Here is a 27,905-nt window from a genome sequence, read left to right as displayed (position 1 = left end):
AAGGAATGAAATTGGGTCATTTGTAGAGATGTGCATAGACCTAGAGTCTCTCATACAGAGTGAAGTAAGTCAGAAAGAGAAAAACAAATATTGTATATTAAGGCATATATGTAGAATCTAGAAAAATGGTACAGGTACATATTTGCAGAGCAGGAATAGAGACGTAGACATAGAGAACGGATGTGTTGACATGTGGGGGGAAAGGGAGTTGGGATGAATTGGGAGATTGGGACTGACATATATACACTACCATGTGTAAAATAGCTAGCTAGTGGGAAACTGCAGTATAGCAAAGGGAGCTCAGCTCGGTGCTCTGTGGTGACCTAGATGGGTGGGATGGAGGGGGGTGGGAGGGAGGTCAGAGACGGAGGGGATATGTATATACGTATAGCTGATTCACTTTGTTGTGCAGCAGAAACCTATGCAACATTGTAAAGCAACTATACCCCAATTAAAAAAAAAAAAGATACAGGGTGGCTGAATGGATTAAGAAAACAAGACCCATATATATGCTGTCTACAAGAGACTCACTTCAAATCTAAAGGCACACACAGACTGAAAGTGAAAGGATAGAAAAAGATATCCCACACAAATGTAAACAAAAAGAAAGCTGGAACAGCAAGACTTATATTAGACAAAATATACTTTAAAACAAAGACTGTAACAGAAGACACAGAAGGACATTACATAATGATAAAGGGATAAACCCAAGAAGAGGACATAACATAAATATATCTATGACAATAGTCAAGATATGGAAGCAACCTAAGTGTCATTGATAGGTAAATGGATAAAGAAGATGGAGTATATATACAAAATAATATCACTTAGCCATAAAAAAGAATGAAATCTTGTCATTTGTGACAACATGAATGGACCTAGAGGGCATTATGTTAAGTGAAATAAGTTAGGCAAAGAAAGACAAATATGATTTCACTTATATGTGGAATCCAAAAAACAAAACAAATGAACAAACAAAACAAAGCAAAGCAGAAATGGACTCATAGATACAGAGAACAAACTGGTGGTCATCAAAGGGAAGGGGGATAGGGGGTTGGGTGAAACAGGTAAAGGAGATCAAGAGGTATAAACTTCCAGTTATAAAATAAATAAATCACAGGATGTAATGTACAGCATAGAGAATATAGGCAGTAATATTGTAATAACTTTGCATCATGACAGATGGTTACTAGGCTTATTGTGGTGATCAATTCAATATATACATATATATACACATGTATATGTATATATATAATATGTCAAATCACCATGTTGTACATCTGAAATTAATACAATATTGTATACCAACTATAGTTCAATCAAAAAAAGAAAAGGGAAACAACCCCTCTGTTTGCAAATGACATATCTGGTATAGAGAATGCTAAGGAATGCACACACACACACAAACATATTATAGCTAATAAATAGTTCATCAAGATTTCAGGATACAAGTTATCAGATGATTTATTTTTAACATGGGTGTTTCATTGATGTAAAGGAAGATTATTTTTAGAGAGGGATTTAAGAACATAATTATATCTAAAATCACAGAGTATAACAGGAAATCTTGAAATTAAGAAAATTTTAAAGTGCTAGACTTATAGTCAATGTCTCATTCTTGACCTCAAAAAATGGAGAAAACAAATTCATGTGTATTTTTAATGGATGTTACCCTGGTAGGGTAAAAAATAATTTCCAACTGAACAAAAGTAAACAAATTAATCCATGTAGCAAAATAGAGGGAAGAAAATGTTACACTTTCTTCATATAAGTTGGGGGCACAATTGGGGTATTTTTGTTTTTTCCTTTTAGAAATTTGTTTTATAAAAATGAGATCATGTTCATTGTAATCAGGATGTAAAGCAAATTTGTTGTTTTTCTACATGAAGATTTTCTACCTAGTATATCTATTACCTTTCTTGAATAACCTATAGAATTTAAAAGTACATTCTCTCACCGTAGAGTACAAAGTTGAAAACCAATCTACTAAAAGGGCTTCGGTTTATATTATTCAAATCTTCAACATCTTTACTTCAAAGCATATTATTAAGTTAAAGTAACTTTAAGTATATTATAATGGTATATTATAAAATACAGAGCTCAAGAGTAGAATGGGAAGTCCAGAAATAGACTCAAATTTGTAAAAGAGGGAATTATATGAAGGTATCATGCAGCATTTCAAAGCAGTAAGCGAACTAGTATTTTTTATTTATGTTAAATAATTAGCACATTTTATGCACCACAAAAATTTCATATTGATCAAAGAATTACATGTTATATGTGACACCTAAATAAAATGAAATAAAAAAATAATAAATATGTATCAGATTTAGGAACATTTCAAGTCAGTGGGTTCATTTCAAGCAAAGGCAGAATCCACAGAGAGGTTTATAGAATTGACACATATACAAATACTAAAAACAAATAAAATACAAATGAAAAACCACAAAAATATATAAAAAGCCCTTACAAACAAAATATGAACACCTAAATAGAGAAATGATTAAAAGATACAAAGTGGCAATTAACAAAAGAAAAAGGTACAAATTGTAAATACATGTGGAAGAGTCTGGCCTTGCTATTAATAAAATTAATACAAATGAAAATAACAATAATATGCTACTTTAACCACTTATTCAATCCAAAAGTATTTATTCAGAGCTCACAAATACTAAGAATAGGTACTATTCTGGAAGCTGGAGATATAGCAATAAACAAAATACACAAAAATCCCTCTGTGTAGCTGTTAGTTTTGAAGTTCAGGGTAATGGGCATTGACATAAACTCCTAGTAGCACTATAAATTGATACAAATTTATACCATTTAACACAATTTAGGCAATACACTTTTGCCAAGAAGTCAAACTTAACAGTCTTCCTTTTTGAAGCCTTTTAGACTCTAAAGGCTTGGAAAGGTTGGAATGGAAAACATCTTAATGTTCAACAACAGGGGATTATTTGAGTAAATTATGGTCCATTCATGTGATGGAATATTATTCTGCCAATAAAAATATTGGGGATTGATTATATTTGCTGGGGTTTGAGGGATTCCAATAAACAATACATGTATCTTCACCACGAAATTTCTGAACCAGCTGAGGAATCAGACAGATGAAGATCAAATTATATCTTTATTGCTGAAAGAGATTAGTAGAGAATATAACTTTAGGTCAGGGCTAAATGACCTAATTTTTAAAATCCCATAATTAAATGTAATTACCTATTCTCAGACACAGCTGGACAACTGTAAGCTTCCCGTATCCATCCCATCCCCACCACCACTAACCACAGGGGGTAAGAGGCCCCTTAGCACATGGCAGAGAATATACATCCTCTCTGCAGGCATGAAGAGTGGGAATGAGGCACAAGATGCAGAAGTTTGAGATGAATTGCCCTATACTTCTCCCAAACTCACCAGTCTGAGAACTCATGATGGGTAGGTAGGGGTAAACAGAGAACCCAGGACTGTCGATCTCAATAAGGCCCCAAAAGGAAATCTGAAAAGCAAATGTAGGTGTTCTACCCAACAATATTGTATATAATGAAAACAGTTTTAGGATAGACATTATATTTAAAGAAGGTGAGACCCCAAAGGGACTGTTCTGTGCAAGGAAAGGAGAGGAAGTTGCTTGTTTTTCCAGAGAAGAAGGAGGAGAAAGACAAGTGAGGGTTGGAATAAAATGCCTAATGGCATTCACTTCCCAGTGTAACACTCCCTAAAACTTCCCCCAAATGCAACAACAAATGCTTTGAGCAAGTGGATTTGTGGGAGAAACCCACAAAAATCCTGGGCATGGCTGCTAGATGAAATGTAGTGCAGAACCCAAAGCCAGTAGGGAGGGACACAGGAAAGTGGAAGCAGAGAGGAGTATGGGGAAATTAGCCCTAAGACACACAGTAATCATGTGTGCGGAAGAGGACTCTCACACAGCTGTGAAATATAGGTCCTGGCCCAGTTTAACTACACCTACTTGACAGCTGACATCCATGTTACATGTATATCTCTTCATGTAAGAAACCGAAAGAATTTTCCGTAAGTTCTTGACCCAGAGTTTGGTGCACAGACCAGCAAGGTCAGCATCTCCTGGGAGCTTGTTAGAAATGCAGAATTTTCATACCCACTGAATCAGAATTGTATTTTCACAAGATCCCCTGGTGATTTCTATGCAAATAAAACTTTGGAGAAACACTTCTCTAAACCATTAACTATGTTGTAAGATACAGTTTAGGTAATTTTTTTCCATTACTGGAATTTTCTGTATCTTTCACAGTTTTTCTACAATGACTATTAACTTTTGTAATCAGCTTTTAAAGAGCTGTTATTGAACTTCCAGTTCCAGATTCACTTTTCCCTGCTTCTCTCTCTACACATAGTTAAATACCCTAGAAATTGTTCAACATACAACCATAAAAGGACCACAAAAGGTAGAAAGAAAGTGGACTGGCTAGGGACCCCAGAACTTAAAAGAATGACCCTGCAGTGAGTTCCCTGCGTTTTCTTTTTATCTCTCAGGATGGGTGCTATAGAAGACTGTAAGCCAGAACAGTCAACAAGCAGAGAGAGAGAGAAGCCTACTCCCCTGTTAAAGGACTGGGGAAGGGAAAGCTCAGCAGGGATGTAGTAGGGAGACCCATACTTAGTGATAGTGGTGGCCCAATCTGCCTAAATTAGCAGCATAAGGAGAAATTCGGGATGGGGGAAGTCTATCCTTCCCATGTCACACACACATGGGAAGCAGCAGGTCCCAGTCCACCAGCAGCTCTGTCAATAGCGGAACCTGGGTGCGCTGGCATATCTCATGCCCCCGCATGTGAGCCTTATTCTGCCTGCAATGGCAGCATCAGCAGAGCCTGGTTGGTGAGACCTAGACTTCAAGATAGCAGCAGGAGGGCTCCTCCACTCACACCAGACATTGGATTGGTAACTTATTTGTCTGGCTTCTTGGAGGCACCTCTGTGCATTTGTCCTCAAGTGGTCTTATGGATGTCTTTCAGAAAATGGTTATTTTATATGATTTGTTATGGAATTTGTTCTAATAAATCATTCTTCTATCATGTGACAACATGCAAAAAAATAAAACAAAACAAAACGTTTTAGAAGAATTGCCGACTCAAGTTAGAACTTGCTTCACCATTTTTATCCCAATCTTCTTGATTAGAAAATCAAAAAGAGCACTTTAAGAAATAATCTTTATGAAGTCGAAAACCAGAGGGGTCTCCATGATTCTCCGCTCCTATGGCAAACAGGAAGGAAGAGATGCACACACAGTGGAAAGACTGCAGCTTTCCTTTACTCCATTTGTTATCTATTTGTGTGTATGTGTGTTTGCAGTGCAATTTAGAATATCTTCATTTTTGATGGTGTACTGGAAGGCATTAAAAACCTGAAAACAATACTGAAGGCATTAATAAATACAACATAACCACTGCTTCAATGTAACAGTGCTTCAGGTTTCTTCAAGAACAGCCACAGCTCTTTTCATTTGATCTCCATTTGACCCATTTTTATGTTTGAATAAAGTTTGTGCTGCCATAGTTTCTTATATATTCATAAGGCAGTGTTCTCAGCTATACCAAATAACACTTGACTGTTATTTGACACTATTTGTCTTAACCTGTAGTAGTATCAAGTTCGGCCTTACTCTCCACCAATTTTCATGAATGGTTCAGCCCAACACACCATGACTATAGAAAATTTCAGTTGAAGTAAAAATAAATGTCATCAGTTTTTCCAAATTGTATGGCAAACTTTGAACAGCTTGTGGTGTACTAATTGAGAATTTCTGCCTTTAACATTTATAATATGAAATAAGTGTTCAACTGTTTTTGTCTTGTTTGGATTTCCTTTGGTTATAGTTTGATGAATCATATTTATCTTAGATGTATATAAAAAATGTGCCTTAACCTAATAAAGAAGAGAGATCTCATCTAATTTAGAAGGCATGGAGAAGATAATTTTAAAGTTCAGATAAAGACACAAAAGTTGGGAAAGCAATAGTACTTTGACAAATGGAAATTGTCCTTCTAAATTTTCCAAGATTGTAATCTCTTATAAGCAGCAATTTAAACAGGATTAAGTGTTTATTTAGAATATAACATTCATTATTCTTTGCCTCTAGATACCGACTCATTGGTAAATCCTCTGCTGCATGCATCATCTCTGGCAACTCTGTCACCTGGGATAATGACCCACCTATTTGTGAGAGTGAGTTGAAATATTCTTTTCTATCACCTTTACCAATACATTCTCACTTTCCCCCTGGAGTTATAAAAATCTTAATTGATTTTTGCATTCTGTCATTCAGATGGCTGCAGACAGCTATAATGGTCTCAAAAATACATGCGGGGTCCTGGCAACTGTTTTCTTAAGTTCATCTTTATCCTGGGTTGTGCCTTTTCTGAACCTCGGGACTTAAATGCATAAAAGTCTTCAAACTTTTATTTTTACTCCAATTAATTTGGAATTATGTTGGTTCTGCCATCCCCAGTATAATAACCATGCTACTTAAAAAATTAGTAAAGATTTTTAAAATGATATTCTTTGAGGTTTGATGAAGCTGTGGAGGAATTCACACTTTCATGTGCCAATGGTTCAACACACTCTCTTGAAAGTCATAATGTAATATGAGCCTCAAAAATGGGCTTATATTTTGACCCGCTTCTTAGAATTTATACTTAGGAAATAAACAGATTGTAAACTTTTTATTGCAGCATACTTTATAATGGCAAACATGTTAAACTAACCTAAATGCACTGCATGGTCCCTAATATGGTTTGGAAATAACCTATTGGAAGCAAAAAGACATGTCAAAAGTGACTACAGAGAATTCCCTAAGAAGCATAAAATAGCCATGCAGAATTAGAAGAAATACATCCATACATTGAAAATTTATTCAGCCATAAAAAGATATTATGGAAAAGCACTTAATATTTATAAAGATGATTATTATATCTATTTCTGTGAAGAAAATCAGATGACAAAATAGTATGTTTTATACACAATTTATACAAGACTATAGAAGATCTCATTATATTAAAAATAATACACCTTGACATATTTCCATTTTTTTGTCTCTATCTATAATTCTGTAACCTTTTCTATATCCAACCCTGACAAGTGGCTTTAAGCCTCCTTGGTGAAGGGTAGGGAGGAAACTTACAGTATACATTTTGGCTGTGCAGCAGGTGCTTCCTCTTCCTCAAGAAGAGCCAGTCTCCTGTTTTATTGAAGCTGCTCTGGGTCTCTAAATTGGTTCTCAAGTCTTAGAATTGGTTGATAAATAACCAAAACTCTCTTTTGTAGTGATTCAAGTCAGGCTTCTGTTCACTAGACCTAGATCTTCTTTGCTAATACAAATCAACTAAAACTTTAGACCAGTATCCAGCTACTTCAGTTTTAGAGATTCCATGATCAATGAGCCAATGATAAAGATCTTTGCAGGAAAATCATTCTGATTTCTGCTTCAGTTGTCTCTGACAGTTAAGTGTTACCACTTGGCCTCTGCAACCCTGAGGTCCTTTCATCCCCATTGGATTCAGGTAACCCCATTTAATAGCTACCATTCCCACTGTCATTCCTGGCCTATGGAGAATAGCCATCACAGAGTTCTTCAAGGATGCTGAAACTTTTGCATAGATGTATTTCTCAAAGCCTTGGGTAAAAGGTCTCACTTTCAACCTATGTGCACCATGGAGATAATTAGGGAGTAGATGAACAGGTCTTACATAATAAATCCACTCTATCATTCCTAAGTCCCTAGGCCACAGGATGTTTTCCTCTGCAGTATACTAATAATGTTCTGCTTTTCAACTTCATTCTGTTAGGCCACACTCAAACTAACACATTGAATTCAGAATCTCAATTCTTTTGCTGTATTTTATACTTTCTCATAGGTCGTAAGTTTTATTTCCCCAAATCTCCCTGGTCCTGTCAGGGCTTGAATCTGGTTAGAGGACTAGAAACAATGCAAGGTGGTAGGGATAGGTCCTGAGGAAAATCATCAGTTCTTGCAATTTGGGTTGCCAGACTTAGTAAATAAAAATGCAAGATGCCCAATTAAATTTGAATTCAGAGAAGCAACAAATATTTCTGTAGTATAAATATGTGCCATGCAATATTTGGGATATACTTAGAAATTTTCTTGTTTTTCTGAAATTCAAATTTAATAGAGCATTCTGTATTTTCCACAGCAGTCCTATCAGGACAGCTACCTCAGGAGAGGCTGTTAGTTTCTTCAGGCAAGAGGAGGCTTTTCTCCTCAGATCAGGGAGGAAGGCCCTCCTTCTGGCAAAGGAGGCTTGGCAGAATTTCTTGTTTTCTTTTGTGCCATCTGTGTATCTTCTTTTTTTTTTTTGTATTTACAATTATTTACTTTTCTTTGTGGTTACAATTTTTTTAACATCTTTATTGGAGTATAATTGCTTTACAATGTTGTGTTAGTTTCTGCTGTATAAAAAAGCGAATCAGCTGTATGCATACATATATCCCCACATCGCCTCCCTCTTGCATCTCCCTCCCACCCTCCCTATGCCACCCCTCTAGGTGGTCACAAAGCACCGAGCTGACCTCCCTGTGCTATGCAGCTGTTTCCCACCAGCTATCTATTTTACATTTGGTAGTGTATATATGTCAATGCTACTCTCTCACTTCATCCCAGCTTAACCTTCCCACTTACCGTGTACTCAAGTGCATTCTCTATGTCTCTGTCTTTATTCCTGTCCTGCCCCTAGGTTCATCAGAACCTTTTCTTTTTAGATTCCATATATATGTGTTGGCATATGGTATTTGTTTTTCTCTTTCTGACTTACATCACTCTGTATGACAGACTCTAGGTCCATCTACCTCACTACAAATAACTCAATTTTGTTTCTTTTTATGGCTGAGTAATATTCCATTGTATATATGTGGCACATCTCCTTTATTCATTCATCTGTCGATGGACACTTAGGTTGTTTCCATGTCCCAGCTATTGTAAATAGAGCTGAAATGAACATTGTGGTACATGACTCTTTTTGAATTATGGTGTTCTCAGGGTATATGCCCAGCAGTGGGATTGCTGGGTGGTATGGTAGTTCTATTTGTAGTTTTTTAAGAAACCTCCATACTGTTCTCCAGAGTGGCTGTGTCAATTTACATCCCACCAACAGTGCAAGAGGGTTCCCTTTTCGCCACCTTCTCTCCAACATTTATTGTTTGTAGATTTCTTGATGATGGCCATTCTGACTGGTGTGAGGTGATACCTCATTGTAGATTTGATTTGCATTTCTCTAATGATTAGTGATGTTGAGCATCCTTTCATGTGTTTGTTGGCAATCTGTATAGCTTCTTTGGAGAAATGTCTATTTAGGTCTTCTGCCCATTTTTCGATTGGGTTGTTTGTTTTTCTGATATTGAGCTGCTTGTAAATTTTGGAGATGAATCCTTTGTCAGTTGCTTCATTTGAAAATATTTTCTCCCATTCTGAGGTTGTCTTTTTGTCTTGCTTATGGTTTCCTTTGCTGTGAAAAAGCTTTTAAGTTTCATTAGGTCCCATTTGTTTACTTTTCTTTTTATTTCCATTTCTCTAGCAGGTGAGTCAAAAAGGATATTGCTGTGATTTATATCATAGAGTGTTCTGCTTATATTTTCAGCTAGGAGTTTTATACTGTCTGGACTTACATTTAGGTATTTAATCCATTTTGAGTTTATTTTTGTGTATGGTGTTAGGGAGTGTTCTAATTTCATTCTTTTACATGTAGCATGCCAGTTTTCCATTGTATATTCTTGCCTTCTTTATAAAAAATAAGGTGACCATATGTGTGTGGGTTTATGTCGGGGCTTTCTGTCCTGTTCCATTGATCTATGTTTCTGTTTTTGTGCCGGTACCATACTGTCTTGATTACTGGAGCTTTGTAGAATAGTCTGAAATCAGGGAGTCTGATTCCTCCACCTCCATTTTTTTTTTTTTCTCAAGATTGCTTTGGCTATTCGGAGTCTTTTGTGTTTCCATACAAATTGTGTAATCTTTTGTTCTACTTCTGTGAAAATGCCATTGGTAGTTTGATAGGGATTGCATTGAATCTGTAGATTGCTTTGGATAGTAGAGTCATTTTCACAATGTTGATTCTTCCAGTCCAGGAACATGGTATATCTCTCCATCTGTTTGTATCAGCTTTAATTACTTTCATCAGTGTCTTATAGTTTTCTGCATGCAGGTCTTTTGTTTCCTTAGGTAGGTTTATTCCTAGGTATTTTATTCTTTTTGTTGCAGTGGTAAATGGGAGTGTTTCCTTAATTTCTCTTTCAGAATTTTCATCATTAGTGTATAGGAATGCCAGAGATTTCTGTGCATTAATTTTTATCCTGCTACTTTACCAAATTCATTGATTAGCTCTAGTAGTTTTCTGGTAGCATCTTTAGGATTCTGTATGTATAGTATCATGTCATCTGCAAACAGTGACCATTTTACTTCTTCTTTTCTGATTTGGATTCCTGTTATTTCTTTTTCTTCTATGATTGCTGTGGCTAAAACTTCCAAAAGTATGTTGAATAATAGTGGTGAGAGTGGACAACATTGTCTTGTTCCTGATCTTATAGGAAATGGTTTAAGTTTTTCACAATTGAGAACGATGCTGGCTATTGGTTTGTCATATATGGCCTTTATTATGTTGAGGTAACTTCCCTCTATGCCTACTTTCTGGAGGGTTTTTATGATAAATGGGTGTTGAATTTTGTTGAACACTTTTTCTGCATCTATTGAGATGATCATATGGTTTTTATCCTTCAGTTTGTTAATATGATGTATCACATTGATTGATTTGTGTATATTGAAGAATCCTTGAATTCCTGGGATAAACCCCAGTTGATCATGGTGTATGATCCTTTTAATGTGCTGTTGGATTCTGTTTGCCTGTATGTTGTTGAGGATTTTTGCATCTATGCTCATCAGTGATATTGGCCTGTAGATTTCTTTCTTTGTGACAACTTTTTCTGGTTTTGGTATCAGGGTGATGGTGGCCTCGTAGAATGAGTTTGGGATTGTTCCTCCCTCTGCTATGTTTTGGAAGAGTTTGAGAAGGATAGGGGCTTAGCTCTTCTCTAAATGTTTGATGAATTTGCCTGTGAAGGCATCTGGTCCTGAGCTTTTGTTTGTTGGAAGATTTTTAATCACAGTCTCAATTTCAGTACTTGTGATTGGCCTGCTTATATCTTCTATTTCTTCCTGGTTCAGTCTCAGAAGGTTGTGCTTTTCTAAGAATTTGTCAATTTCTTCCAGGTTTTCCATTTTATTGGCATAGAGTTGCTTGAAGTAATCTCTAATGATCCTTTGTATTTCTGCAGTGTCAGTTGTTACTTCTTTTTCATTTCTAATTCTATTGATTTGAGTCTTCTCCCTTTTGTTCTTGATGAGTCTGGCTAATGGTTTATTTTGTTTATCTTCTCAAGGAACCAGCTTTTAGTTTTATTGATCTTTGCTATTGTTTCCTTTATTTCTTTTTCATTTATTTCTGAGCTGATCTTTATAATTTCTTTCTTTCTGCTAATTGTGGGGGTTTTTTGTTCTTGTTTCTCTAATTGCTTTAAGTGTAAGGTTAGGTTGTTTATTTGAGATGTTTCTTGTTTCTTGAGGTAAGGTTGTATTACTAAAAACTTCCCTCTTAGAATTGCTTTTGCTGTATCATATAGCTTTTGGGTCATTGTGTTTTCATTGTCATTTGTTTCTAGGTATTTTGATTTCCTCTTTGATTTCTTTAGTGATCTCTTGGTTATTAAGTTGTGTATTGTTTAGTCAGCCTCCATGTGTTTGTATTTTTTACATATTTTTTTCCTGTGGTTGATATCTAGTCTCATAGTGTTGTGCGTGGAAGAGATACTTGATATGATTTCAATATTCTTAAATTTACCAAGGCTTGATTTGTGACCCAAGATATAATCTATGCTGGAGAATGTTCCATGAGCACTTGAGAAGAAAGTGTATTCTGTTGTTTTTGGATGGAATGTCCTATAAATGTCAATTAAGTTCATCTTGTTTAATGTATCATTTAAAGCTTGTGTTTCCTTATTTATTTTCATTTTGGATGATCTGCCCATTAGTGAAAGTGGGGTGTTAAAGTCCCTACTATGATTGTGTTACTGTCGATTTCCACTTTTATGGCTGTTAGCATTTGCCTTATGTATTAAGGTACTCCTATGTTGGGTGCATAAATATTTACAATTGTTATATCTTCCTCTTGGATTGATCCCTGGATCATTATGTAGTATCCTTCTTTGTCTCTTATAAGTGTCTTAATTTAAAGTGTATTTTGTCTGATATGAGAATTGCTACTCCAACTTTCTTTTGATATCCATTTGCATGGAATATCTTTTTCCATCCCCTCACTTTCAATCTGTGTGTGTCCCTAGGTCTGAAGTGGGACTCTTGTAGCAGCATACATATGGGTCTTGTTTTTGTATCCATCAGCCAGTGTATGTCTTTTGGTTGGTGCATTTAATCCATTTACTTTAAGGTGATTATCGATATGTATGTTCCTATTACCATTTTCTTAATTGTTTTGGGTTTGTTATTGTAGGTCTTTTCCTTCTCTTGGGTTTCCTGCCTAGAGAAATTCTGTTAGCATTTTTTGTAAAGCTGGTTTGGTTGTGCTGAATTCTGTTAGCTTTTGCTTGTCTGTAAAGGTTTCAATTTCTCCTCAAATCTGAATGAGATCCTTGCTGGGTAGAGTAATGTTGGTTGTAGGTTTTTCCCTTTCATCACTTTAAATATGTCCTGCCACTCCCTTCTGGCTTGCAGAGTTTCTGCTGAAAGATCATCTGTTTACCTTATGGAGATTTCCTTCTGTGTTTTATGTTGCTTTTCCTTTGCTGCTTTTAATATTTTTTCTTTGCATTTAATTTTTGATAGTTTGATTAATATGTGTCTTGGTGTGTTTCACGTTGGATATATCCTGTATGGGGCTTTCTGTGCTTCCTAGACTTGATTGACTATTACCTTTCCCATGTTAGGGAAGTTTTCAACTCTAATATCTTCAAGTATATTCTCAGTCTGTTTCTTTTTCTTTTCTTCTTCTGGGACCCCTAATTCGAATGTTGGTGTGTTTAATGTTGTCCCAGAAGTCTCTGAGACTGTCCTCTATTCTTTTCATTTTGTTTTCTTTATTCTGCTCTGTGGTAGTTATTTCTACTATTTTATCTTCCAGGTCACTTATCCATTCTTCTGCCTCAGTTATTCTGCTACTGATTCCTTCTTGAGAATTTTTAATTTCATTTACTGTGTTTTTCATCATTTTTTGTTTGCTCTTTAGTTCTTCTCGGTCCTTGTTCGATGTTTCTTGTATTTTCTCCATTCTATTTCCAAGGTTTTGGATCATCTTTACTATCATTACTCTGAATTCTTTTTCAGGTAGACTGCCTATTTCCTTCATTTGTTTAGTCTGGTAAGTTTTTACCTTGTGCCTTCATCTGCTGCATATTTCTCTGTCTTCTCATTTTGTTTAAGTTACTGTGTTTGGGGTCTCCTTTTTGCAGGCTGCAGGTTCATAGTCCCCATTGTTTTTGGTGTCTGCCCCCAGTGGGTGAGGTTGGTTCAGTTGCTCGTGTAGGCTTTTTGGTGGAGGGGACTGGTGCCTGTGTTCTGGTGAGGGGGCTGGATCTTGTCTTTCTCGTGGGCAGTGCCATGTCCTGTGGTGCGTTTTGGGGTGTCTGTGAACTTAGTATGAATTTAGGCAGCCTCTCTGCTAATGGGTGGGATTGTATTCCTGTCTTGCTAGTTGATTGGCATGGGGCGTCTAGCACTGGAGCTTGCTGGCTGTTCGGTGGTGTTGTGTCTTATTGTTGAGATGGAGATCTGTGTGAGAGCTCTCGCCGATTGATATTATGTGGGGTGGGACATCTCTGGTTTTCCAATGTCCTGAACTTGGCTCTTCGACCTCAAAGGCTCAGGCCTGATGCCAGGCCTGAGCACCAAGACCCTGTCAGCCACATGGCTCAGAAGAAAAGGGAGAAAAAAAGAAAGAAAAAACAATTTAAGAAAAAAAAATTATTGCAATTAAAAAAATAATAATAATAGAAAGAAGAGAGCAATGAAACCAATAAACAAATCCACCAATTATAACAAGTGCTAAAAACTATACTAAGATAAACATAAAAATCAGAAACAAATCAGTCACAGACAGCAAACCCCAAGTCTACAGTTGCTCCCAAAGTCTACCGCCTCAATTTTGGGATGATTCATTGTCCATTCATGTATTCCACAGATGCAGGGTACCTCAAGTTGATTGTGGGGATTTAATCCACTGCTCCTGAGGCTGCACGGAGCAATTTCCCTTTCTCTTCTTTGTTCCCACAGCTCCTGAGGTTCAGCTTTGGTTTTGGCCCTACCTCTACGTGTAGCTTGCCCTCAGGCATCTGTTCCCACCCAGACCAGACAGGGTTTAAGCAGAAGCCGATTAGGGGGCAGTGGCTCACTGAGGCTGGAGCAGGGAGGGAGGGGTACGGTAGTTATAATTGGAATGCGTAGTGAGCCTGTGGCCACAGAGGCCAGCGTGGTGTTGCAACAGCCTGAGGCGCACTGTGTGTTCTCCTGGGGAAGTTGTCTCTGGATCACAGGACCCTGGCAGTGGTGTGTTGCACAGGCTCCCAGTGGGGTGTGGAGAGTGACCTGTGCTTGCATACAGGATTCTTGGTGGCTGCAGCCGCAGTGTTAGCATTTCATGCCCATCTCTGGGGTCTGAGCTGATAGCCATGGCTCATGCCTATCTCTGGAGCTTGTTTAGACGGTGCTCTGCCTTCTGTGGGCAGACAGGGAAGGAATCCCCTCTCCTTGTGTACCCTGAAACAATGGTCTCTTGCCCCTTAGGCAGGTCTATACTTTTTTCCACACTCCCTCCTGGCTAGCTGTGGCACACTGGCCCACTTCAGGCTGTGTTCACGCAGCCAACCCCAGTCCTCTCCCTGGGATCTGACTTCCGAAGCCAGAGCCTTAGCTCCCAGACCCCACCCACCCTGGCGGGTGAGCAGACAAGCCTCTCAGGCTGGTGAGTGCTGGTCAGCACTGATCCTCTGTGCGGGAATCTCTCCACTTTGCCCTCTACACCCCTGTTTCTGCACTGTCTTCTATGGCTCTGAAGCTTTTGCCATGCCCACCTCCCACCTCCACCAGTGAAGGGGCTTCCTAGTGTGTGGAAACTTTTCCTTCTTCACAGCTCCCTCCCAGAAGTACAGGTCTCGTCCCTATTGTTTTGTCTCCGTTTTTTCTTTTTTCTTTTGCCCTACCCAGGTGCGTGGGGATTTTCTCGCCTTTTGGGAAGTCTGAGGTCTTCTGCCAGCATTCAGTAGGTGTTCTGTAGGAGTGTCCACATGTAGATGTATTTTTGATGTATTTGTGCAGAGGAAGGTACTCTCCATGTCTTACTTCTCTGCCATCTTGAAGGTCTTCTCTCGGCAGAATTTCCAGGTTCAAGGTATTCTGTTTCATTAGAATTTTTCCATATATCTTCATCTCAATTTTCAGAGTCTTTCTTTTTCTAATCAATGCCCAAACTTTAGCGTAAGAGATTCTGAAATTGTGAATTCAATTTGCATTGCAGTTCAGCCACAGGATTAGGTGGTGTGTTTGTTTTTCAGGAATCTTGGCCCTGTGGCTACAGGATACAAGTGTTTCTTTTAGGGCAGATGTAGAAGCTTCCAGATCCAGACCTTGAGCAGGAATTTAAAGCTTTGTACTCACAATTTTCTTTCTCTTAAGTTCTCTGGTGCACTTAGAAGTACACAACCAACTCCATTATTTGCCTTCCTTAAAATGTTCTAGGACAGCAACCACTTGGTCACCCAAAACCTTGCTTCGATTGATTGTAGATGTCTGTGGGTGTTAACTGAGGTGATCTTCTTTCTCTACGCTCCATAAACTACTTGTGTGCCCTTTTTCATGGGCAATGTTAATTCCTTTAAATCCAGTTGTATCAAAGAACCAATCCCAGACTCTTCTGTTACTCTGGGATAAATTTTGGTCCAAATATGGAAGCAGAACTACTATTGGTATTATGAAATAAGAGATTTATTATGGAATTAAACTTTATCCAGTTGCATGAGAAGCTGCTCTAAAAAGATCAGAAAAATCACTAACCAGCTGTCTTGGAGTTGGGGCTTTCAGGAAGCTAAGCACATCTGACTGCTGGGGTAGAACTGGGAAGAGGGCTGGTGTTAGAAATCTATAAAAGTTTTTTGCTCTTCATGACTACTGCTTCTGTAACCTCACAGTGAAGCATCTGAGACTGGGTTGGAATCACTGTAGGTAAGCAGGACCAGCAGTTAAGGAGAGCTGGATGCAGAAATAAGGAGAGCAAGAACAAATGGGAACCTGTCCGTTTGTTTGGTGCATTTGTCCCCTTGCCATCTCTGACCAAGGATGACCTTCAGAGTGGAACAGCTGTTACTTCATTTCTACCTTGCATTTCATGCCAATTTCTCAAACTCTAACCCCAACCTAGAACCATACAAACAAAGTAAGTCTGGGAAAACTAGCTCCAATTTAGCCTTGATGACATTGTACAAAAACAGTAGATAACTACAAACTTTCTGTCTCCCTCCCTCTTCCTCCTCTTCCTCCTGCTTCTTTCTTTTCTTTCTCTATCCCTTTCTTCCTTGTTCTATCTTTCTTTCTGTTTTTTTTTGTTTGATTTTTGTTTTTTCCATGCTACATGATTTCTGGGATCTTAATTCCCCAACCAGGGATTGAACCTGGGCCCATGGCAGTGAAAGCACTGAGTCCTAACCACTGGACCACCAGGGAACTCTCTTCATTCCTTCCTCCCTCTTTCCCTCCCTCCCTCCCTCCCTCCCTCCCTTCCTTCCGTCCTTCCTTCCTCTCTTTCTTTCTTCCTTTCCTTCTTTCACTAGGTAGACCACCAGTGTAACATTTCACATTGGGGGCTAGAAGGCATCCTTGTTTTGTTCCCCATCTCAAAGGGAAAGATTCAATCAAATATTTCACTATTAATCTGGTATGTGTTGTAGGTTTTTTTGTAGCTACCCATTTTCAGATTAAGGAAGTTCCCTTATGCTCTTCATTGCTAAGAAATTTTGAAAGGCAAACTGATTCAAATTCCAATTTTACATTCTTGAAATAAATCAGCTTGGTCATAATATTTTATAATTTTTATTAGTTGTTTAATATGCTTTTGTTTGAGACACAATTCACATACCGTAAAATTACCCTTTTAAAGTATACAGTTCAATGATTTTTGGTATATTCATACTTGTGTAACCAGCACCACTAATTTTAGAACACTTCTATTACTCCATTCTTAATATTTTTTAGAGATTAGACTGTAATTTTCTTTCTTGTAATGTTTTTATCTGATTTTAGTATCAAATTTATGATAGTCTCATAAAGCCAGCTGCTAGTGTTCCATATATCTGTTTCCCTTTAAGGGTTTAGGTGAGATTGGCGTTAATTCTTTTTTAGATATTTGAAATAGTTCATCAATAAAGCCTTGTGGCCTGGAATTTACTTTGTTAGATGGTCTTTTTCTCCCAACAATTTTTTCACACTGTGTATACTTTTTATTGAAGTTTAACATATATTAAAGTGCACAATCTTATTAATTCAGTTCATTGAATTTTTACAAAGTGAACGCACCCATGTAAATAGCACTCAGATAAGACATAGAACATTATCAGCACCTCAAACTCCCCATCTTGCCCTTTCTCAGTTATTATCTTCCCAAAGTAACTATTATTCTGCCCTCTATCACCAAAGATTAGCTCTGCCTCTTCTTAAATTTTATATTAAAGGAACAAAAAGATGTGTATTCCTGTGTCCAGCTTCTGCTTAGTGTCATACTTAGGAGACTCATCCATGTTGTTGCATGTAGGATTAATTGGATCTTTTCTATTGCTATATTGTATTTAATTAATTTGTAAATTCAGCTGTTTAAATATCAGCAGTATTTCTTACAGGTACATATGCAAATCTATATAAGTTTGAGAATCTTTATATATATGCAAATCTATACATATTTATATACATGCAAACCTATATAAATTGTTTATATTTCTATAAGTGGAATTGCTGGGTATAAATATATTCAGTTTTAGTAGATACTGCCAAAAGATTTTATAAAATGGTTGTACAAATTTACACTTCCACCAGAAGCATATGAAAGGTCCAGCCGCTCCCCATCCTTTGAAACTTGTTATTTATCAATTGTTTAAATATTAGCTATTCTGGTGGCTCACTGTGGTTTTTAATTTGCATTTTCCTAATGACTGATGCTGAGTACCTTTGCATACACTTATGAATGCCTGTTTAAAACTTTTCCCCAATGTTTACCTGTTTGTGTATCTCTTTATTGTTCTGTAGAAGTTCTTTACATATTCTCAGATTTTCCAATAAATGTAACACAAAAATTTTCTTCCAGGCTATAACTTGTCTTTCTGCTTTCTTAATGATGTCCTTGGTAATAGAAATACATTTTAATAATGTCTAATTATGAATCTTTTCCTTTCTAGTTACTGCTTTCTCTGTTCCACTTAAAAAAAATCTTTGCCTATCATTTTATTTTTCATGTTTAAGTCTGTGATTCATCTCAGATTTATTTTTTGTATGGTGTGGAGTATGGTCAAAGTATTCATTTTTTGTGTTTTTTTTCCCTGTTGGATAGACAATTAATCTAATAACATTTATTTAAAAGGACCATTCCTTATATACCACAATGCCCATGAGTCAGGTGATGTGATATGTGAATCTCATTCCAGAGAGGTTCTCTTCCTTTGGTTTATTTACTACACTGTTTTCATTTCTATAGAATTATATTAAGACTGATATCTGGTGGCTCATATCCTCTAACCATTTACTTTCAAGATTTACATGATAATTCTTGGCCCTTTGCATTTCCATATAAAATTTAGAATCAGCTTGTCAGTTTACACACACACACACACACAAAATCCTGCTTGAATTTGTATTGGGTTTCTATTGACTCAGTAGATCAATTTGTGGACCATTAACATATTTACATTTTTGAGTTTTAAATTCATGAACATGATATATCCCTCCATTTTTGAAGTCTTCTTTAATTTCTCTTAATATATTCCAGTTTACATTATAGAAGTCTTGAACATCATTTATTAGATTTATTCCTAGATATCTTTTTCAAAATTTTATTTTCTAATTGTTTATTTCTTAAACATGCAATCATTTGACCTTGAATCCAGCAATTTTGCTAAATTTTCTTTTAAATTCAATAGTTTATCTGCCTATTCTTTTTGATATGCTGCATAAACAATCATGTCATTTGTGAATAATTATCATATTTTTAAATTCCTTCCTTTCCTGTATATTTTATTTATTTCTTTTATTTTATTGCATTGGCTAGAAACTCCAGTACAATGTCGAATGGAAGAGATAATATTGGTTTTACATAGTCATTATAAAGCATGATATTTCCTGTAAATATATGGCAGATATCCTTTATCAGATTAAGGAAATTCCTTTTGCTATCTAATTTGCTGAAAGACTTATCATGAATGTGTGTTCTAATTTATCACTCTGCATCTATTGAGATAGTCATATCTGTTTCTCCTTTACTTTGTTGATGTTTTGTATTACATTGATTGATCTTTGGAAAGCTAACCAGCTTTGAATTACTAGAATAAATCCATCTTGGTCATGATGTGTTATATATGATTATCTTGTGTGTGGTGTATGTGTTTGTGTGTGTGTGATTGCTAATATTTTTTTATTCAAGTATTGTAAGATTGGTTTAATATTTTTAAATTAGTCAATGAAATTCCTATTTTGACCATTATACCATCCTCTGTAAGTACTGCTGTGTTCAGTTTCTTAATATTTTGTTTAGAAAATTTGCATTTATGTTCTCAAGAGATGTTGAACTCTAATTTATTTATTTCTTTTAATGCCCTTGTCAGGTTTGGGCATCAAGATTATGCTAGTCTTATAAAATGTTTTGGAAAGTATTCATTCTTTTCTATTCTCTGGAATTATTTATGTAACATTAATATTATTTTTCTTTATATCTTTGCAATAATTCAGCAGTAAAGCAATCTGGATGTGAGTTTTTGTTGTTAGGTTTTTAATTACTGATTTAATTTCTTCAATAGCTCTAAATTTTAAAAATATTTTTAATATCTTATTTAATAAGTTTTAGTATGTTGTGCTTTTTAAGGAATGTATTTCATTTACATTTGCTAAGTTATTGGTATAATGTTGTTCATTATATCCTCTTATTATATTTTAACGTGTATGGGGTCTGTACTGATATCTCTATTTTAATTCTTGATAATGGTAACATTTTAAAATTTCTTTCTCTTGATTACTTTTACTAGGCATTTAAAATTTTTTCTAAGATTTTTTTGAAAAACAACTTTTAACTTAATCTTCTGTAGTGTATAACTAGTTTCTATTTTATTGATTTCTGATTTATTATTTCCTTTCTGATACTTTCTTTGAGCTTAATTTGGTGTTCTCTGTTCATTAATTCTTGATATGGAAGCTTAGATAATTTTGTTTTGGCTTTTATTTTTTTCTAACAGATATATTTAAACCTGTAAATTTTTCTCCAAAAGTGCTGTATTTGCTTCCCACAATCTTCATATTTTCATTATCATGATACAGAAAAATTGTCTAATTTTCCTTTTGATATCTTCTTCTATCCATAGTTTATTTTAAAGTGTGTTACTTAATTTTCAAACACTTGGAGATTTTTTAGTTATCATTCTTTTGTTTTAATCCTTTGAAACTTTTTGAAACATGTTTTATAGCCCAGAATATGGACAGTTTTGGTAAAATGTTACATATGCCTTTGAAAAGAAGGTGTAGTGTTTTATGTCATTTTCTATAAATTTCTCTGAGGAAAGTATGATTTACTGTGTTTTTTTTCCTCCACTTGTTCTCTCAGTTATTGATGGGAATTTGTAAAATACCTGTGTTACTTTCCTAGGGCTGCCATAACAAATTACCACAAATTTAGTAGCTTTAAACGATAGAAATTTATTCTCTCTTAGTTCAGAGGTCAGCAGTCCAAAATCAAGGTGTCAGCAAGGCTGGTTCCTTTTCCTGGGAGAAAGAATCTGTCCTATGCCTCTCTCCTACCCCTGGTGGCTGCTGCAATCCTTGGCATTCCTTGGCTTATAGATGCATCCCTCCAATATCTGCCGCCATTGCACATTGCCTTCTCCTCTGTGTGTGTGTCCCCTTCCCTTCTGTCTCTTACAAACACTGTGGTCTTTAGATTGAAGATATACTCTGTTACTCCAAGATGATCTCATCTCAAGATCCTTAACTTAATTATATCTTCAAAGACCCTTTTGCCAAATAAGTTCACATTCACAGGTACTATGCATTAGGACATGGAATATCTTTTTAGGGAATCACCATTTAAACTGCTACAATCACCAAATATGACTGGATTTGTCTATCTCTCCTATCAGCTATAGGGATTTTTCTTTATGTAATTTAAAAGCTATATTATTACATACATGAAAATTTTGAATTATTATATTTTCCTGCTTAATTGACTCTTTTATCATAATGAAATGTCCCTCTTTACCTTTCATAATATTTCTTGCCTTAAAATCTATTTTGTATGATATCAATATAGATACACCAGCCTTCTTTTGTTTCCTGTTTTTGTATTACATATGTTTCAAATCTTTTACTTTCATCCATTCTTTGTTCTATATTTAAAATTTACCTGGGAATTCCCTGGCAGTCCAGTGGTTAGGACTCTGTGCTTTCACTGCTGAGAGACTGGGTTCAATCCCTGGTCAGGGAACTAAAATTCCACAAGCCGCCCAGCACATCCAAAAAATAAAATAAAATAAAATAAAATAGATCTCTTGTAAACATCATACACTCAGATTTTGTTGTTTCATTCAGTCTGAAAATCTTTGCTTTTAATTAGAATGTTTAGGACATTTCAGGTTAATATAGTTACTGATATAGTTAGGTTTAAACTAACTATAGTTATAGGTTAGTTAGTTATAGGTTTCTCACATTTTAAAATTAATCAAGTATTTTTATTGTTCTATTTTTTTCTCCTCAAGAACATTTTAGCTGTACTTTATTTTCTTATTAATGCTATCTTAGAGACTCCAATATAGATCCTTGATTTATTATAATCTAATTAATTATAACCTATTATAATTATATAATCTAATTTATTATAAATAATGCTTTTTACCACTTCCCAAACAATGCAAGAACCATAGCAGTTTAACTCCATTGATGCTCTCCTGCCATTTTCTACTGTTTTTTTTACATATATTATATATCTCACAAGACAGTATAGTTGCTGCTTTTATAAAAGTGGTATTTATTTATATTTATCTACACATTAACTCTTTCTGTTACACTTCCTCCATATTGCAGTTCTATCAGTTCTATGTGACACTATTTTCCTTCAGCCTAAAGAATTCTTTCTAAGCATTTTTGTATTGCAGGTCTTCTGGCAATAAATGCTTTAAACATCTTTCTACGTATGGTTCCTCTGTTACTCTTTTGTCTATTTACGATCCTTTTGTCAATCTGTGTTGTGTCCTGGATATTTTTTTCTGTCCTAGTTTCCAGTTCATTGATTTTTCTTCAACTGTGTCTAAACTGCAACTAATCTTATCCAAATTCTTAATTTCAGTATCAAATGCCCCCTCCTGGTTCAACTAACCTTCCCCGGGGGGAAAGTAGCCCAAATGCTTGGCTCTCACCTGGATTTTAACCTTCTGTGAAACCAGTTTGTTAGCACTCTGATGCATTCTGTATGTTTTATATTTTACCCAGCATTTTTTCTCTGCGGGTGAGATGGGTGGAGTGATGTTTGATTTGAATTATTGAGATTACCATTACCAGAAGCAGAAGCTTCCTAAAGAATTTTCATTTTTAATTTTAAGTGTTTTGGAATTTTGGATGATGTTACTTAGTTCCAGTTATATAGTGTTAGAACAACACAATTTTTTCTAACTATGTACTAGTCTTACTTCTAATTTTTAAGTGTATTTAGCTTTTTTTTGGTGGACTACTATATGATCACTTTTACATGGGTATAATATTATGATATCAAACTTAAGCTTGATAAAATGGGTTGCTAAGTTCTCTCCTTTACCTCTTGGAAACACCTGAAATTACATTTAGAAGTATATATTACTTAAAACTATGATAGAATTATAGGTGAAATTTTTTCTTCTATTTTTACAAGTTTCTTGGTCTATTCTAGCTTTCTATATCTGCTTTAATGAATATTAGTAATTTATATTTCCATTTATATCATTTAGCTTTCCAAAATGTTTAACATCCAGTAGTCTACAGTTTCATAAATATTCTCATGTTTACCCAGATATACTCAAATTCTACTTAGTTATGTCCACCTAAATTACTTCATAAAAACTTATCTCTATTAGCAAAGATTAAAAGCAAATAATGAAGGTAAAAATAGTTACAATTTAGTGACTCATTTGATTTCTCTCACTAGTTATTTTAATTCACTGCTTTCCCTTTTCCCAGGCATTCCTTGTGGGCCACCCCCAGACATCGCCAATGGAGATTTCATTAGCACCGACAGAGAATACTTTCAATACGGAACAGTGGTGACCTATCGCTGCAATCTTGGAGAGAGAAGGCAGAAGCTGTTTGACCTCGTGGGTGAGCCGTCAATATATTGCACCAGTGAAGACAATCAAGTTGGCATCTGGAGTGGCCCTCCCCCTCAGTGCATTGCACCTAATAAATGCACGCCTCCAGTCATTGAAAATGGAATAAGGATGTCTGAGAACAAAAGCTTATTTTCTTTACGTGAAAGCGTGAGGTTTAGGTGTCAGCCCGGCTTTGCCATGAAAGGACCCTCCACTGTTGAATGCCAGGCCCAAAACAAGTGGGGGCCGGAGTTGCCCAGCTGCTCCAGGGGTGAGTCTGACTGAGGCTTTGAAGGGGCCTACAAATGACGTGAGTTGTAGGAGGATCAGGTTAGTGTCGGTTCTGGGGGGAGGATGTGTGGATGGGGAAATTTTCTTGGGAGGAAACACTGAATAAAGCAGGTGTGTGTGTATGTGTGTGTGAATGTGTATGTGTTCAAACTCAGAAGCAAAGATAAATCTGGGCAAAGAATGTAAAATTTCCTTGGGATGTCACTACTGACATCATCATCTTTCAGTTCTTTCTTTTTTTCAGTTAAAATAATCTTTTAAAAAAATATTTAATAATTACTCTTGAGTATTGTAACTGCTAATACGTAATGACTGATTCTTCTTGTTAGGCACCACTATATAGTCTATGGATTCACTTAATTTTTTTTAAAATTAAATTTATTTATTTATTTATTTTTTGGCTGCATTAGGTCTTCGTTGCTGCATGCAGGCTTTCTCTAGTTGCAGTGAGCAGAGGCTACTCTTTGTTGCGGTGCGCGGGCTTCTCATTGTGGTGGCTTCTCTTGTGGAGCACGGGCTCTAGGCACACGGACTTCACTAGTTGTTGCACACGGGTTCAGTAGTAGTGGCTCGCAGGCTGTAGATCACAGGCTCAGTAGTTGTGGCGCATGGGCTTAGTTGCTCCACGGCATGTGGGATCTTCGTGGACCAGGGCTCGAACCTGTGTCCCCTGCATTGGCAGGCAGATTCTTAACCACTGTGCCACCAGGGAAGCCCCACTTAATTCTTAAAACAAAGACATGAGGTAGTTACTATTCTTTCCATGTTTTACAGAGAAAGTGAGTCTTAGAGAGATTAGATAACTGTGCAAGATTAAATAGATACTAACTCTGTGAAGACAAGAACCCAAGCCTACCTGACTCCAGAGCCAGGGAAATCGAAAGCTACTCTAGATATTTCAAGGAGTGAGGGATTTAGTGCAGGTAAGAGAATATAAAGGTGTTAAAAGGGCAGGAAGAGCAAAAGGAGGAAGGCAGTGTTCCCAGAGCTCAGGGGGCTGCCATTCCTCCTGGACTAGAGCACAGGCACCTGCACTCACTGAGCATGTATTTCCTCCAGCTGCTCACGCTGCAGAAGCTGCTGCTGCTGCCAGAACATAGCTGAGGTTGCTGGAGCCTTCAGTCACTGGCATTGATAGAATTAATGTTGCTGCTGCTAAGGAAGAGCCATCAGTTGCCACTTCCTGAGCCTCCTTTACAAGAAGAATGACTTCTATCATCTTCCTACCTTTTAATTTAGTATATATGCCTCCAATTGTCAGAGCTTAACCAGGACCCAGCTGGCAAGGAAGATTAGCAGTTGTACTTTCAGGCTTCTGGCCCCAGCAGTCAAAGGAGAATGCAGAAGTGTAAGGCTGGGAGTCAACAGAGATTTAACCAGCACAGCACTTAAATGATCCCATCACAGTGCACTTATTAATCAAGGCAAACAGGGGGGTGATGAGCCCTGAAATTGGGTGCTACAGCATCAGAGTATTTACAGAGTCCTTAAGGGGATCATTTATTCTAGTCCAATGCCCCATTCTATACTTGAGAAAGCTGAAGTCCAGAGAGAGAAACTGACCTGATCTAAGCCAAAATGAAATGACTTTTCATGTTACTACAGTTTTATATAATTTAGGAGATTCCAGTGCATTCTGATTCTAAATTCAAACCAACTGTATAAAGAGACAGAGGCTCAGTTACAACATATGGTATGGAATATGCACTCTCATTGTGAGGGCTGTAGGTTTTTTAGAAGATTTCATTCAATGGTTGCCCATCTTCTCATTGGAATGAAGTGAATGGTTAAGCAGGACCTGGCCCTGTAGAGTGCAGAAAGGAGACTTATCTTCTCCACCAACCCATGTCAGGTGGCGTGACCACTGGAGAGGAGCTGGAAAGAGATGAGAAGAGATGTATGAATCTTGTTTGTCACAGCAGAGTGTGATAGGTGATTGGGAAATCTGTTGGATGAGATTTGGGCTCAAGCTTTCCTTATGCCAGAAAGGTGGATATAAATTGGTGGTGCCAATAAAAATAAAAATATAAAATAAAAAATCCATCAATAGGGGCTTCCCTGGTGGTGCAGTGGTTGAGAGTCGGCCTGCCGATGCAGGGGATGCGGGTTCGTGCCCCGGTCCAGTAAGATCGCACATGCCGCAGAGCGGCTGGGCCCGTGAGCCATGGCCGCTGAGCCTGCGCATCCGGAGCCTGTGCTCCGCAACAGGAGAGGCCATAACAGTGCGAGGCCCGTCTACTGCAAAAAAAAAAAAAAAAAAAAATCCATCAATCTAACAACTGTGTACTAAGTGAACAATAAAAGGAAGAATTGTGTAGGGGAACTGTTTGTTGTGTCATCTTGGGTGTGTACTTTAGATGGAAAACCATGAACTGTAGATGTCTCAGTTCTAGTTACTGTCCTGCAGTCTATCAATTCTATGACTTTTCACAAGACTCTCTCTCTCTCTCTCTCTCTGTCTCTGTTCAATTTTGCCATCAATAAAACGAGACGGTGTTAGTCTACCAGATTTTTAAAAACAAATACATTTATGCTGTTGATTGTCTTAGCCAGTTTACCACTGAGGAAAAGTTATTTTCACACAATTAACAGTACTTTGGTTCTCTTTCCCTAGTATGTCAGCCACCTCCAAAAGTCCCGCATGGTAAACACACCCCAAGCCACAGGAACAACTTTTCTTCTGGGCAGGAAGTGTTCTACAGCTGTGAGCCTGGCTATGATCTCAGAGGGGCTGCTTCTCTGCATTGTACGCCCCAGGGAGACTGGAGCCCGTCAGCCCCCAAATGTGCAGGTGCCTATACTGTCATCTTGTATGTGGATCAGTCTCTTTGTCCCTCACAGGAACATCTCACTCCTGTGTGTGTGTGTTTTTTTTTTCCTAGTGAAATCATGTGCTGACTTCCTGGACCAGTTACCTAATGGACATGTACTCTTTCCACTTAATTTTCAGCTTGGAGCAAAAGTATCCTTCGTTTGTGATGAGGGGTGAGTGTGAGTTTGCCTGGCCTACCGAGCAATGAAACTGAGGTTAATTCAAAAAGGCAAGGTTTAGTGTGATTTTTAAAATAGGAAATACTCAGGGATGTTAAATTTGGGGAGTGTATATGGGAAGTTAAGAGTAAGGAACAGGTGGAACTAATAACATAAGATATGAAGGAAAAACTGAAACGTATATTAGCTGGCATGCTTAAACACAAATACAACTACTGTTTAAGAGTATACATAGGTGACACATTAAGTGAAAAAATCATATTTTCCAAGCATAAAAGAAAAAGAGTAATTTGGAGAGTTCCAGGAAAAGTTTGATATGTGACAAAAATCTTATTAAAAATAAGATCATTTAAGAATTATTTCAGAAAATATTTTAACCATCCAAAGTGAATTTTGTAATAAGAGAGAAAGTATAAGAATAAGCATTTTTAATCCAGTCATATATCACCTGGTTGATAACAGGCCAAGGGCTCTGAAATGGTATTATGGTGGCTGATATTAAAGTTTTAAGTAAGGTCATTCACTTGACCTTACACAGCATGCACATCTCTACATGGGAAGTATCAAGCATGGGCAACAAAGTACCTGATCTCAAAATGTTCCAAAGAATCCTTGACAGGCACCAAATAAAATTTAGGAGAATTTTGTACAAGAGTCATTTCCAATCTCCTTTCGTTTTTCCCCCCAGAACATTCACGCTTACTCTTCCGTAGCCCAGCGTGCTGTTGTGAGCCTTCTGCATAACCACCACAAATATAGAGACAAAAGAACAATCGTTGTTCTCTTTCCAGCTATTCTCTGCTTGTCCAATGCAAACTGGGAGCTGTTTTACTAGCTGTTCCAGTGTCATCACTTGGAGGATGTTTTATTCCAATAATGACTATGAGTAGATTTATCAGCTTTACCGTGGGATGCACAGTGAGAGACTGATTTCTCTGAGCCTAGGTCCAGGATCACGGCGATGGCAGCTATGCTACAACTGCCTTCTTCAACTTAGGCTGGGA

General features: G+C 36.9%; 1 protein-coding gene across 1 annotated transcript in view; it reads left to right on the top strand.

Moving 5' to 3' along the window:
• CR1 (complement C3b/C4b receptor 1 (Knops blood group)) overlaps positions 1–27,905 on the top strand; it is a gene marked incomplete at both ends in the record, with an annotated part of 102,122 nt that overhangs the window by 6,027 nt on the left and 68,190 nt on the right. Inside the window, 4 exons of the mRNA XM_082653398.1 lie at positions 6,119–6,204; positions 23,492–23,890; positions 26,525–26,701; positions 26,793–26,895. Coding sequence (XP_082509524.1) covers positions 6,119–6,204; positions 23,492–23,890; positions 26,525–26,701; positions 26,793–26,895 — 765 coding nt within the window. The remainder of the gene's footprint in view (positions 1–6,118; positions 6,205–23,491; positions 23,891–26,524; positions 26,702–26,792; positions 26,896–27,905) is intronic.

Source organism: Grampus griseus, assembly GCF_964374135.1.
Source record: "Grampus griseus genome assembly, chromosome: 1".
Taxonomy (NCBI): domain Eukaryota; kingdom Metazoa; phylum Chordata; class Mammalia; order Artiodactyla; family Delphinidae; genus Grampus; species Grampus griseus.
Note: the sequence above shows the minus strand (reverse complement) of the source record. Positions and strands in the feature narration are given on the sequence as shown.